The 13,206-nt window shown below is 44.3% G+C and overlaps 1 protein-coding gene across 1 annotated transcript; it reads left to right on the top strand.

Moving 5' to 3' along the window:
• The first annotated feature begins 4,435 nt into the window (after positions 1-4,435).
• LOC145902626 (protocadherin beta-13-like) lies at positions 4,436-13,179 on the top strand. The gene is made up of 18 exons (XM_082990668.1): positions 4,436-4,555; positions 7,060-7,195; positions 7,271-7,497; positions 7,582-7,753; positions 7,970-8,083; positions 8,382-8,515; positions 8,591-8,799; positions 8,889-9,034; positions 9,133-9,409; positions 9,493-9,670; positions 9,776-9,916; positions 10,072-10,434; positions 10,728-10,949; positions 11,037-11,185; positions 11,274-11,397; positions 11,472-11,592; positions 12,124-12,267; positions 12,532-13,179. The coding sequence occupies exons 2-18, from the start codon at positions 7,072-7,074 to the stop codon at positions 12,855-12,857; spliced, it is 3,171 nt and encodes a 1,056-aa protein (XP_082846794.1). The 5' UTR covers positions 4,436-4,555; positions 7,060-7,071; the 3' UTR covers positions 12,858-13,179.
• Positions 13,180-13,206: the final 27 nt, after the last annotated feature.

The following is a 13,206-nucleotide window of genomic DNA, read 5'->3' as shown; positions in this document are numbered from 1 at the left end:
CATAAAAAAAACGGCAACTGATATTTACCCACACGTAAAACACAACTGCTGTCATGTTATCGCTTGTACACGAAAGCTATAAACAACGACAAAGTGAAGTCGTATACAGCAATTTTATGAACTAACTTGAGAAGCCTCGGAATCAAAAAAAATCTGACACAGCGTTCACATGGAACAACTTAGCGACACACGATAGTTTCAATCTAGTACATGGTTGTGTAAAATTTGCATGTCTGTAAAATAACATAAGAAACATTTTCGGGATGCCGATCAAAACCATAGACGAATATACTAACGCGAGTGCGGCAGTAGACTCGTTTGTAAACACGAAACGAAGGAAATGAGACAAACTGGGAAACATGACTTTTATGACACAACCTTGTGTTGATATTTCCCTCCAAGTGAAAGTTGGTGCGTGCCGCCCGTGCGGCAGAAGTACAACATCCGTTACACGGAAGATTGCGAAGAAAAAAGGCAAAAGCACGACTCGAGACGAAAATAAACCTCGCGGCTTTGGGCAGGTTACAGGTGACACAAATCCAAGTTAATCGCGTCCTGTTGAAGACATGTTCCTGCGCGATTACCTAAACCGACCGTGACCGAAGTGCTAAAACAAGTTTGTGGGCTCTACAATGAACTTCTTTGTACATTCGTTATTGGGGGACTCATTTGCGTCGCATTGTTCTCTAATCACCTGCTCGGTGGGATTTGTGACATTGGAAAAAGTTCGGGGACGCCAATTACACCCATTTGCACTTATTGTTGGCCACTCAAATAAGAACCGCGAACTTGCAAAACAAGCACTGTACTAAATCTTGATAAATATTAACAAAAAACTTGTACATGTGTCGGAAAAATGCGCCAACAAGCGGTGTGCTCGTTACGACATCAGCAGACTTCTGCGTTTTTCAAAAACGAGAAACCAAAGATTCTTTATTTACAGTTCAGTGATCACAAGCAGTACTTTAAACATTCGGCACCCAAGAAAACTCCCAAAAGTTGAAGGTAACCCGAAGTCAAGGCCAAAGTTGCGCTTTTGATGTTCCGTCGGGCCAGGTTAACGCCGCGGAAACCGGCAAAACGATACCATATAACTCAATAATCACCCGCCAGCCACAACTGAGAACATCGACTTGTAGTGAACGCTTACCTTACGTAAACAAAGACAATATGTCATCACACAGACGGAACATGTAAACGGGGGTTGCGTTTTTCAAAACAATTTATCATGTATTTTAAGCTTCTGGATACAGTTGCTGGGCAGAACCACTGGAGCATAAACAGCTTGGCGACGTTGGAGAATATTTGTGTGGATAGGCTTCACTTGCGTTCTTCCGGTGATAAGAGAAGTCTGCGTGCAATTGGTTCAAACAAATTCCGTTTGGACGTTTGCAATCCCGCATAGGAAAACAATGGAAGTGTCGGTGACGTCCGTTATCGTATCTACGTATTGATCTGTCGTTTTTGATCGTCCTGAATTTGGGATCATCAAGTAACGCAGAAAGGCCTTCTTCGATTTTGCCCGATCCTTGACGAACGATATCAAGGCCCCGGACGTGTCAGTAAAGATTGTACAAGATAAGACGCTTTACAAAAACACGTTTCTAAACATGAGGAAGCTTTTACGCTTGCTGAAGAAGCAAGACAACTTATAACGCAACCTTTGGTTTTCAGGATATTATTCGCAACTTTCGGGTCCGTGTCGGAATGCACAGCAGTTTAAAACCCGGATTCCATAAAACCGCAAAAATTTATTAATTTCTACAAATCTGAAGGTAGAGTATGCGCATATAGAAACAGGAGCGAGTAAAGAAATCTCAATCCGGGCCGTGAAAGAACCCACATCCAACCAAGCAAGTAATTACGACCACACAGAGCCAAGTTTTAATACAGGCATCCACATTGTCGGCTAGAATTGTTTGGCGGCTATGCGCTGACGTAATGATTGCTTTCGTGCGCGGGCCCGCCGCGTGTCTCTGTTGTATGTTTTGGGCCAACAAAGACTACCTGCGCCTTCGGCCGCCAGTGCGAATCGCGACCAAGTCGGAAATCGCTGCCCAGCGGGATTATGACACGCGATGCGAAAACAAATATGAAGAGGCGGGATACAGTTTCCCATGTCATGACAGAAAAAAAGCCACGAATCGCATTTAAAAGACAGACTCACGACTTTGGCATTAGATAATTAATAACCCTCTAGGTGGTCGTGAAAGAATGATTTTCAATGAGGCATTTCTAATGTAGGAACAGCCCACAACTACATGCAAAACCATACAGATGGAAAAAGCACTTTAGACAATAACTTAATAACGACCGGCAGAGTCAGCCTGCGAGTACGCAGTTGTAAATCCTCTCGGTAAAGGGCATATTCGCAACGTCGCATTAGATAATCGATAAGGCAATACACGGCGATAATTGATGAACTGCATTATTGAGGCTGCGCGGACAGGTTAGTTGCAGGTCGCGGCGCAAAAGAACCAAGTTTTTAAGCGAGTTCATTGGAGCGATCAGTTTTCTGTCGCGCTCGTTGAATCGAAACAGGAATCAGCGGCTTTCGGCGAGCTGGGAGTGCGGGTCGAGTGACAAGTCGAAAACAACTGCGGCCTTCGAGCGTGAAGGGGCTGCGGGCGCGGGAGGGTGAAAATTAATCGCGGAAAGCCACGAAGTGCGTTGCTGGTGCATCGTTAGATTTGCCGATTTGGACAAACTGAGAGGAATGAAAACTTTCCACATGCCATCTATAAATTGAAGGAAGTAGATTTGTTTGCGCTAAAGTCTCGCGGTTGTGACAGATAACTGAAAAACATTTCAAGATTTTAATTGGTTCAGGGAGGTAGTAAAGGCTTTTGCTGTCAAAAGTCAAAACACACACAAGTTGTTCTAAATGGTTGGATCGTTGTGACGGCTTTGTGTTTGGTCTTCGAGCCTTTTTGGTTCGCATGACCACATAAGTCAACATATTGTCAACTTTATCGGATCGCTCTTTAGCGGCCGCATATTTTGCTGCGTAAGAGGCTTACAGAGGCAAGCGACCTCGATATGGCGCTCGGCGATTCCAATTAGAGCAACTGGGCGTAATGGGATTTGACGTTGCCAATGCGCAACCACCGGGCAAAAGTCATTCCGATCGCTGTTGGTTTTCCGGATTGTAGCAAGCGCTAAGCGCATTACATTAGGCATTGTGTATTTGTTAATTGGTGCGTTGGAAATGAGACTTTTGGAGAGAAAATATTTGACTCCTCGAGGGCTGGAATATTCGGTTCGGCAGTTCAGACGAGGAACGCTCTAAGACGGTGAACAGTGATGCCACAATGGTTGGCATTTTGCCGTCAACTTCAAGGAGAGGTTTCCAGGCGTGCATGATGCCGAAAAGGCAGATGACAGTCCGCAAACTTTGCTTATCGCCCGGTGTTTGATGTTGGCATCCAAAGGCACGCGCGCTTAGAAGGCGTGTCTCAGACTTAGAAGGACCATCTCGAGCTCGCGAGAGTAAATATAAACAGCTCAACGTCTCGTTCCTTTAGTTTGTACGTAGCAAGAGCAAATGGTTGACAGAATCCTAGTCTGCAGTGCCAGGTGTTGTACTTCTCGAGAAAATAAGTGCAGAATCGCAACATGAGTATATACCATGCCGCAGAAAGGGCGAAATTCACACAGACGAAGTTGGCGCTTTCCCAGTAATGCGTCGCGCTGTACAATGTGGGTAAACGGCCCATGTTCTAGACTACAGTAAAACAATGGAGCGCCGAGGGAACAATGCAGGATGGAATCATTACCGCTATAATGAAGCGGGCGCTGAAATTATGCCGTCTTATTACCAGCGATAATAAACGACCAAGGAATGGACTTTTACGAGAACCAAATGAAAACTGTGGCGCCACTTTACGAGTTTTGTCGCTGTGATGTAGTTCAGTGAAATAAGGACGAAAAAGGATTAAACAGTCACAACGTGGAAACGGGACAATATTCAAACCACTTTAGCTGCAGTTCATTTGGATTTTGAAGGTCGAAGTGTGTGCTCACTCGTAGCCCGCGCATTGATTTTCTGTTTTCGTCTTAACGCTGCTAAACGCCAAACAAGAGCGATTGGCCGGCTTAAGTAATTGGCTTCTGCTTTAGTGCAACAGGATGGAAGAGTTGCTTGTTGGCTTTCGTATGCTCCAGTCTTGTCATGAAAGATTGCCTCACGACATGATGCGACAGGTTTAGCGACGGTTACCTACACTTAGGATTATAGAGGGTTTGGATGCTGTGAAGGGTAAAAGTAGAGAGGGGACAGAATATCGACTCCTCCGAGGTCCTTAGGTCAACTGACGCGTTTTCCATGTCATTACACTGATCAGCACATGTTGAGCTCAGCTAATACGCTTGAGTTGGCATGCGTGTTCCTAAATGAGTTTTTAAATGTTGACTAAACCCCTATTGTTATTTCTGCAGATCTGCTACTGATTTGTCCTAGCTGTAGTGGTATTGCAAGTGTTAACAACATATACAACATATAGTATCAGGACCAACCTGTTCTGAAATTTGGGTATAACAGACTGCGTGCATAAAGGTGAGTGAAAGGCAGTATCTACAAAGCAATATTGCTTGCAGAATTGTAATAAACCGCAGGGGTCATAAATAATGAACACCCATGTGCGCATAAAGTGCTTACGTAAATTTTCCGGTGCTCAAAAACTTGTGTTAAAAAGAAGTGTTTTATTCACAATTTTAACATCATGTTGGGATATTTTGTTTGATGTGAAAAGCAATTACTTGGAACATTGTAAAATTTATCGAATCACCTTCAAAAGCATTCGTAACGTTTAGATTTTTGCTTATTTGGGAATATTGCGCTAAAACGGGCAAATTGATTGCATGAATTATATATCTTTCCATATCCGCCGAAGCCTGTGCGGTTTTGTTTGCATAACATTAGTGCGAGCTCATATCTTCCCATCTGCGGCCTTACGTCTGACAGATCACCGGGTCGACTGACGGCGCTTTAAGCTTCCATAGCCTACGTAGGTTCTACGTAATTACGAAACTATCATCACGGCATTGAAAATTAATAACGTCGAACAAGTAATGCGCACCCCGGGTTCAGAAGACAATTTCTCGCAAAGTTTTTTTAATGAATAATGCAGTGAAAGTTGCGTCCGGTTTTGGAACAGAACAAGCTCGTTGGGAATGCGTCGTCTCAAAACACTCATAAAAACGTATTCGTCTCGAACCACAAACGTCATTCGCAAAAAGGCCTAACTTTGTGGTTTCTTCGTTACGCGAAAAGCCTTTGCCATTGTTTTAATATGGAACCGACCACACCTATTGTCGTTTGCGCTAAAAAACAACACGATATTGGGTATTCATGGTTGCTATTTTAAGCAGACGGGATATAAGTAGTATTTTGCAGCAGTAAACCGTTCACCATATTATTTTGCGAGAGTTTGGAAACTTACCGGGAAACAAACACCTCTTACGGTCGTGTAACATATGGGCATTGCCGGGGAACCCGATAACGGGGCGCCGCAACCACTCGCTGCAGTCCAGACAGCGAAAGCTTATATTGCAATTGGTCTGGGGCTGATGCGGCGCGCTGCTTCCTGTCTGTCTTCGCATTCGCCCTCATCGCACGCAAACCCTCGTGCCTCGGAAGCAAGCAAGCGACTTTGGAGCCGCTTACGGACAGTTTCCACGCGCCCCAGGCGGGGGCTCACGATATTAAAGATCTCTCTCTCTTTCTCTTAGCGGCGTTTACACGTTGATCGGGTTGTTTTCATTTGTACAAAGTGTGTGGTCCGTTTCGGGTCGAAAGCCCGTTAGGTTTGGTTATCAATGCCAGAATGCAAGCGCCACAGTGAAGCCTGAGTCAGATAGGCCTCTAGATTTTTCGCTGGCGATGCGTGACAGTCCAGTAAACGTGCCACCCGCGTTCGACTGTCGCACGGCATGTTGTTGGCGTGTCTTGACTCGACAAACAACCAACTAACCTCCGGTAATGCTTGTAGGTCACCTACTGTATGCTCGACGGCACAAGACCCACAAGCCCTCGTGTGCGACCACTTTGACAATGCAGATAACCAGAAAAAAATAAAGTATGGATGAAATAGGCGTTTTTCACCCATCCCATACGTTTAAAGATCGATGGATACTATAGGGACGGTTTTTGGTAATTCCAACCACGGCATCAGAATCGCTTTCTCGCGGTTCAATTTCCTACTGCGTAATGGGAAGATAAATTGACTAAAGGCGAAAAGTTGCGGTTTGATCAACTCGTGCGTCACTCGCCGCTCCCACCTTGGGTAAAATTACTGTAAGGATAGAACTACTGCGACTGGTTGGTTGGGTGAGTGGGTGCGAGCATATAATCTATAGGTTCTGGTACCCCCAAACAACAATAATTCGCCAACGGGGTGCACCGTAACATGTCCCATAAATTAACATTCTCTATCTGGGCGCGGAGCGGCGCTGGGTAGCTTCTTAAGTGATGCACATTTTACAGATTGCGGGCGTTGTTTGCCTTGAACGGTGTTTTGTCAGGGCACTCCCACGTGCTAAATAAGGCTAGCGCATACGGTCCGCAGGCCCCCAGCCAGCCCCCAATGCTTGCCAGTTGGGGGTGACCGCGACATGTTTTCACCCATAACACGTATACGGCGTGACGGACCGTAGCTGTGGTTTCAGATTACTGTGGCAATGTGAAGCGGACCGCGTCGTGAGCGTATCCTCATACTGTGGGAACTTGCGCTCTGCTTTTCTTGCCCCTGACTGAGGTAAACAGCTAGTGGTTGGGGCGCGCAACACACTCGAACTAACTTCGCACGCAAGGCTTTTATTCCTGCGCACCGTCATCATCTGGCCGATTTTGCTCTCCGCCGTGGTAGTTTTCGCTTGGGGAGATAGGATACGCCGCGCGGGGACGCTTCGAACGCTCCCCATTCAAACCCCCTCAACTCAAACAAAGGCCTGCTTGAAATTTAGGCGATTAGCTTTCCACGTGACTGGATGTAGGGTGATTGAGGTCATTTTGTGTTTTTGAGACAATCATGTTTACAGGCTTTTCTTTCATTTGCACAGAGTTTTGGGAAAATGACGCGGTGCTGGAAGCTTTGTCCCGCGGTTGTGGCGGTGATTACCTCATGGTTTATTACGTCATCAATCGGTTCGCGCGCCCTCACTCGAAGGGTTCAATTGATGGAGAATTCGGCGACCGGTGAGTAATTATTATAAGGAGGTGCTTTGTGCGAAGGACTACACGATCTTATCCTTGGGTTTTCGCTTCGCTTAGGCACAATTGTCACCGAGTTGGCTGACGTTTTGGACATGAAGATAACGGATAAGAAGAACTTTAAGCTGTTGAGCGAAAAGCTGATGACGTACGGACACAAGTCGACCGTAGGGCGGAGGCAGAAATGGATAGCACTGGACGAAACCACAGGCACGATCACACTTCGTCGCGAACTCAACCGCGAGGAAATCTGCCAAAACTCATCACCTTGCATTATTCAGCTCCAGGTGAGTTAACGCTCAATCGAAACCTGTCACGTCGGGTTGACCAAACCCGTGCAGAGATTAAAATTTGGGCTGTCTCGAAATCAGATCTACGTTCGTGCCGATTTCCGGATGCTCAACATCGAGGTGGAAGTTGCAGACGTAAACGAATATTCGCCCGCCTTTCCAGTCAAGTACGTCATCGTTAACGTAAGCGAAGAAGCACAAGTAGGTGACGTCATCAGTCTTGACCGCTACCTGGCACGTGACCGCGACGCAGGTTGGTACAATAATTCAATCGTATCCATTTTTCGCCTTCGCAATGTATTATCATAACCTATCATGTATATTATACCCAATGAATTTTTGAAATTGCAATGTACTTGCATATATTTCTATCTTTAATAACCTACATTTGTGAAACCATGGTTGTTGAGTTTTGTGGCAGGCCGAGTAGTTTGAAAATTAAGACTGTACTGTTTTTTTCTGTTTCCAGGCAACAACTCCGTCATCGTCTACTTGCTGAGCGCAACCAATTATTTCAGCCTGCTTCAGTCAAGCGACGAAGCGGGAAGCCCACATCTGCAGCTTCGCGTCGACCGGCCTCTCGGTAAGCGCAAAGACATAACCTAAGAACTTAACTCGCTGAGATGGCAATATGACACCGAATGTCAAGTGACCGACTTCATTTCTTCGCATTGTCGACTGTCATTTTTCTTCGAATGGCCCAAGATTGGTCCGGCGTCTTTGCCGAAAATTGACTCCGAGGCCTTTTCATGCTTTGGCTCCCATGAATGGGGAGCCCTTTTGTAACGCAGCGGCATTTTTAGGTCAATAGTTGGATTTGTTAGGGGCCCCACAACGTTACGCAATGGCTTGAAATACTAACTATTTGCATTCCGCGGTAGATTACGAAAGCAAACAGCTATTTCACCTGACTCTTACTGCCGAAGACAAGGGAGTCTCTCCGCTATCAAGCAGTGTACCTCTACAAGTCCGAATCCTTGACTCCAACGACAATAGCCCTCGTTTCGATAGCGAAGTAAGCGTTGCAGTAAATCTATGTTTATATCACACAATATCCACTTGCTGTTATAAAAATATCAACACCTTCTAGGAGTACCCGGTAGTGCTTCGAGAAAGTTTGGAACCAGGATACGTCATAACACGTGTTCAGGCCAGGGATCCTGATTCAGGAGACGCTGGATCGGTTCGTTACTTTCTCGCCAAACGAAACTCAGATTCGGTACAGAAACTTGTCGCTGTTGATGAAGTCACTGGTGATGTGACGTTGCTCACAGAACTGGACAGAGAGTCAAATGACAAGTAAGATTTCCCTGTTCGACGATAGGTTGACAGCGTAATACAAAATCTTGTGAAGATGATATCATAAAGTTGTTTCATTTTGTTTGCAGAAGCATTATATACATTGAAGGCCGCGACCAGGGGCAAACAGTTCAGAGAGTGGGACTAACCAGACTTGTGCTTCATGTTGGTGACGTCAACGACAACTCGCCTGTCATCACTGTCAGCTACATAGCGCCGTCTAACGGAAACACAGGTAACTATTTTTACCCATTGAAAAGTAAAATTAGTCATTGCAATTGTGGACGAGTTTAAAGATAAAACGTGCCATCCTAATACTGATTTTGTTTGCAGTTTTTGTTTCGGAAAAGTCAACGATTCCAACGTACTTCGCCTATGTCAGCGTCAAAGACGACGATTTTGACGTAAACGGAGTTGTGGATTTAGAAATAGAAAAAATCCTACAAGTCGACCAAACTGTTGCGGAGTCAGGGATGAAAATGTTCGACGTTTTTGACACGTTTGTCCTAAACAAGAATGGGTTTCTTGGTGTAAACCGAAAGCTGGACCAAGAAAAACTGAACAAGTACAGAATTACGCTCAAGGCTTGCGATCAAGGCAAAAAAAAATTGTAAGATTTGCTTTCTTCTTACATAGATTTAAGTTTTAGTTGGGGACCACCGCAAGTATAATTCTTATTTATTGTTTCTATAGGTGTTCCTACCAAGAAATTACCGTGGTTGTCTTGGACGAAAATGAATACTCTCCTGAGTTTAGCCACTCAGTCTTCAATGTCACAATACCTGAAAACATGGCAGTAGGAAGCTTGATCACAACCATAACAGCCACTGACAAGGACAAAACAACCCGCTTATCTCTTCAACTAAACGAGGTAAATGAATGTTGATGGCTTTTCGGCTCCCTGACTTGAAAGTCGACGGTTGGCAAAATATACATCGGTTCGGGTTGTTTAGTATCTCATCCGTTTGCATTGTAGGATGACGAAATTGCTCCATCTACTAACGGGGAAATTACATACTCGCTGTCTGGCGGGGATGGATCTTTTGCGATCGAGCCAAGAACGGGACGGATCAGTTTGGTGAGGTCGATTGACAGAGAACAGTATTCGCAGTGGAAGGTGAGAAACGGGAACACAGCGTAATAGTTATTTCCTTTGAAATAAACCTTGCCTTATATAACGTATTGAAACTTCATGCTGTTTGTCAAAGTGTTGTGCGAGGAGTTTCATATATAGTTTGTCTTGACTACCGTTAATCACAATACGTTTCGTAGGTCTCTGTTATTGCCACTGATAGCGGACGCAAGATAGCGCTAACGAACAAGTGCGAACTAAACGTATATCTTACCGACGTCAATGACAACACACCGCAGTTCACCAACCCTACAAAGGATGACGTACCAATCTATGCAACGATCGTACGTGATGACATCATCACACGTTTGCAAGCCGTCGATTACGACAGCGGTGAAAATGGACATGTTCGTTTTGCGCTCATATCTGTTGACGGCGTGCCCCAAACCGGTTTCGTAAACACCTCGCTTTTCGTTTTAAATGCAACCAACGGTGACCTTCGGCTTAATATGAGCAGCCCCCAACTGCGCAAAAGTCTCGGCCGGCACGACATCGTGGTTCAGGTACGTTTAAGCAGAAGTCCGATTTGGGAAATAATCTTACCCACAAATTGAACCAAGTATGATATCTAATATTGACCTGCAGTTGGCGAAACTGAAGCTGTACAGACATTATTTAAATTGAATAAACCAAGTTGAAACGTAACAGCAATGACGAAACAGTGTCTCGTCTACAAGCTTGCCCCCTCATTAGATGAATTAGCTATGATAAAAATTGTTTTTGTAATATTTAATTCCTATTCCTAGTTTTCAATGAAATAAAAAATATTATTCTAACCTGGCTATTTTCATCAAAGGTCCGCGACAGTGGCGAACCGGTTAGGAGTAGTCAACGCAGAATTGTGGTGTTCATCACTGATAGGGTCGTATTACCCACCTTCGCCGCCAACCAAGAAGGATCATCAACTGCTGCATCGGATTCCTCTTTCCTCATCATTATCGTTGCTCTTTCCTCCGCTCTCGTCCTATTAATTCTTGTTTCGGCTGTTATAGCGTGTAGATGTCGAAGGCAGAACAAGGTACGGTCCCTGTAGTGATAATCCTTATTTCACACACAACCTTCCCTATAAGCAGTTGCGTAAAATATTCTGTATATCCTCCTTTAGAAAATGAGAACCTACACTTGTACCAAAGCACATGAAGACCGCCGAAGTTCGGTTAATTTGATCGACGAAAAAGGATCAGGTCTTGCTCGTTCAACGTCAAAAGAAAGTTTAAAAGGAAGCATAGCGTGGAGCCAATCTTCAAATAAAAGGTAAGTTCAAATTTGCCACACCTTGTGACTTGGCACAATTGTTAGTGTTGGTCAATGAAGCTTTACGAGCCTTCTTTTTGTTCACCAGACAGCAGTCCGTGACATACGATTCGACAACGGATATGACAAACCTATCCCGCAGTGACGCAGTAATGTCACATCAGTTCACATCTTCCCGAGCAAGTCTTGACAGTCACGGAAACTTGCTGACGGTAAATCTCAAACTAAATAGTCTGGGTGTGAAAATTGAAACGATTAGTAATTTAAACTTTTCTCAAACATTCAGAACAACTCGACATGCATCATTAAAGCACGACCTCTTGCCTCTTCATCACAACACGAAGGTGACAGCGGGCATGGGGATAGCGATCCTGACGTCACCAGTGGTGACGTGTCGTTTGAACAAGGTAACATCAGAAAACATCTCACTCATAACCAGAAAGGCTCTATCAATCGAAGATGTAGTGCTAGTTCACAATTTGCCATTTAGTTTTAGGTATATGACACCATAAGATCATCACTAGTGTCCACACATTAAATACAAAATGAAAGTAGGTAACGCAATTCTTTACTGCAAAAACAAGCAGTTAACTTTTTTTGTGGATCAGGTGTTCAAAGGTGTGAGAAAAAATATGCCCGAAGCAGAAACCTAGATAAAATCCTGTGACAAAACAAACGATTGGGCACATGTAATTCAACAAGTGTTTGTAATCGAGTAATCTTCCTTCACCAAAATTATACAACAAATCTTTTGCTTGGGAACTGGTGGTACAGGAAGAGCCAATATATTCGATAACCCGTATTTCGGCGCCATTTTATATTTTGTGTTAATAGTTTACGTGTGCAGCAGAGTTTCGTACAATAAAACCAATTTGATTTAATTTTAAGCTAAGCAAGACAAATAGCATTCACAACAATTCATGGATACTTATACGCAGGTATTGCACGACAACGAAAGCAATCGGAAATGAGTTCGGTTGACGGAATGTACATTCACAACGAGAGTCTTGGTCCCCACTGCAACAAGCAGTGTCTGGAGTTGGGACACAGCGACAGTTGTTGGATGCCAGTTGGAGAAATTGGTGAGTAACCTGGTATTACTTCCAAATACCACCATGATTCCCCTTTTCCTGAAAATCACAAAACTGAGAAAGTCAAATCCAATCGTTTCATCTTGTTTGATGAACTGTCGAAAATAAACAGCACACACGGAAGTACATTGGCATGGGCACAAAGTAGGTTTTCATTGGGCAAACAAGAAAAGGGTAGTGGTTTCAACACGCCATCAAGAATAGCGCTGATAGAGAAAATGAAATAAGAAAATATTTGTTTTTGATCATTTTCAGCAAACGCGTCACATCACCTTTTGGAAGTAAGGGCGCCTCCACAAAGTGAACTGTCCGATAAATCAGGCAACGGCAGTCTGGAGCCCATTCCTGAGGCCCAACCAGTTGGTTCGTTTTGGGCTCACATGAAACCTGAGTCAACAATGAGCAGTATCTATTCAAGTGTTCTGCCGACGGTGTACGCCTCGCCAGGCCATGAGACCTACGTCGATCCGCGTCACGTGATCTTGGAATCGCGAATTCCGACAAAGGGCGCTTCACTGAGGAACAACTCGACCACGGATAGTACAACCACCGGTTATGTTACAGAGCCAGAACTTATTTAAAACAGTTATACAGCATATTACACAGCGCTAATTCCATGAAATAATAAAATATCTTCGCAAATCCACGTCCACCTATTTCTATTTATTGCATCGCAAATCTTGAAGTAGTAGTATTTCGGGGAAATGCGCTGGGCGATTGTTATTAATCTTGACTTGTATTTTTTTCAGTATTACTTGACCAAATCACCTGCGTAGTGTTTACCGTTCGTGAGTTCAATTCGCCTTGTGTTACTTGGCACCGTTTGTGCTATCCCCACGTCAACTTATGTGTGTTTATATTTTGCTGTGTTGCCAGGTTGCACTGTGTCTTTATTACTGCGTTTACCAAATACAAACGTGTAAAAAAGAT

This window comes from Ascidia mentula, chromosome 5 (genome assembly GCF_947561715.1).
Source record: "Ascidia mentula chromosome 5, kaAscMent1.1, whole genome shotgun sequence".
Classification (NCBI taxonomy): Eukaryota; Metazoa; Chordata; class Ascidiacea; order Phlebobranchia; family Ascidiidae; genus Ascidia; species Ascidia mentula.
The sequence above is the reverse complement of the archived record's forward strand: the minus strand, read 5'-3'. Positions and strand labels throughout refer to the sequence as shown.

Bases quoted from the DNA above. Each gene is read 5' to 3' on its own strand.
- LOC145902626 (XM_082990668.1), top strand. From the start codon at position 7,072: ATGACGCGGTGCTGGAAGCTTTGTCCCGCGGTTGTGGCGGTGATTACC. The intron at 7,196-7,270 runs GTGAGTAATTAT...CGCTTCGCTTAG, and splicing joins GATGGAGAATTCGGCGACCG to GCACAATTGTCACCGAGTTG. The intron at 8,516-8,590 runs GTAAGCGTTGCA...AACACCTTCTAG, and splicing joins GCCCTCGTTTCGATAGCGAA to GAGTACCCGGTAGTGCTTCG.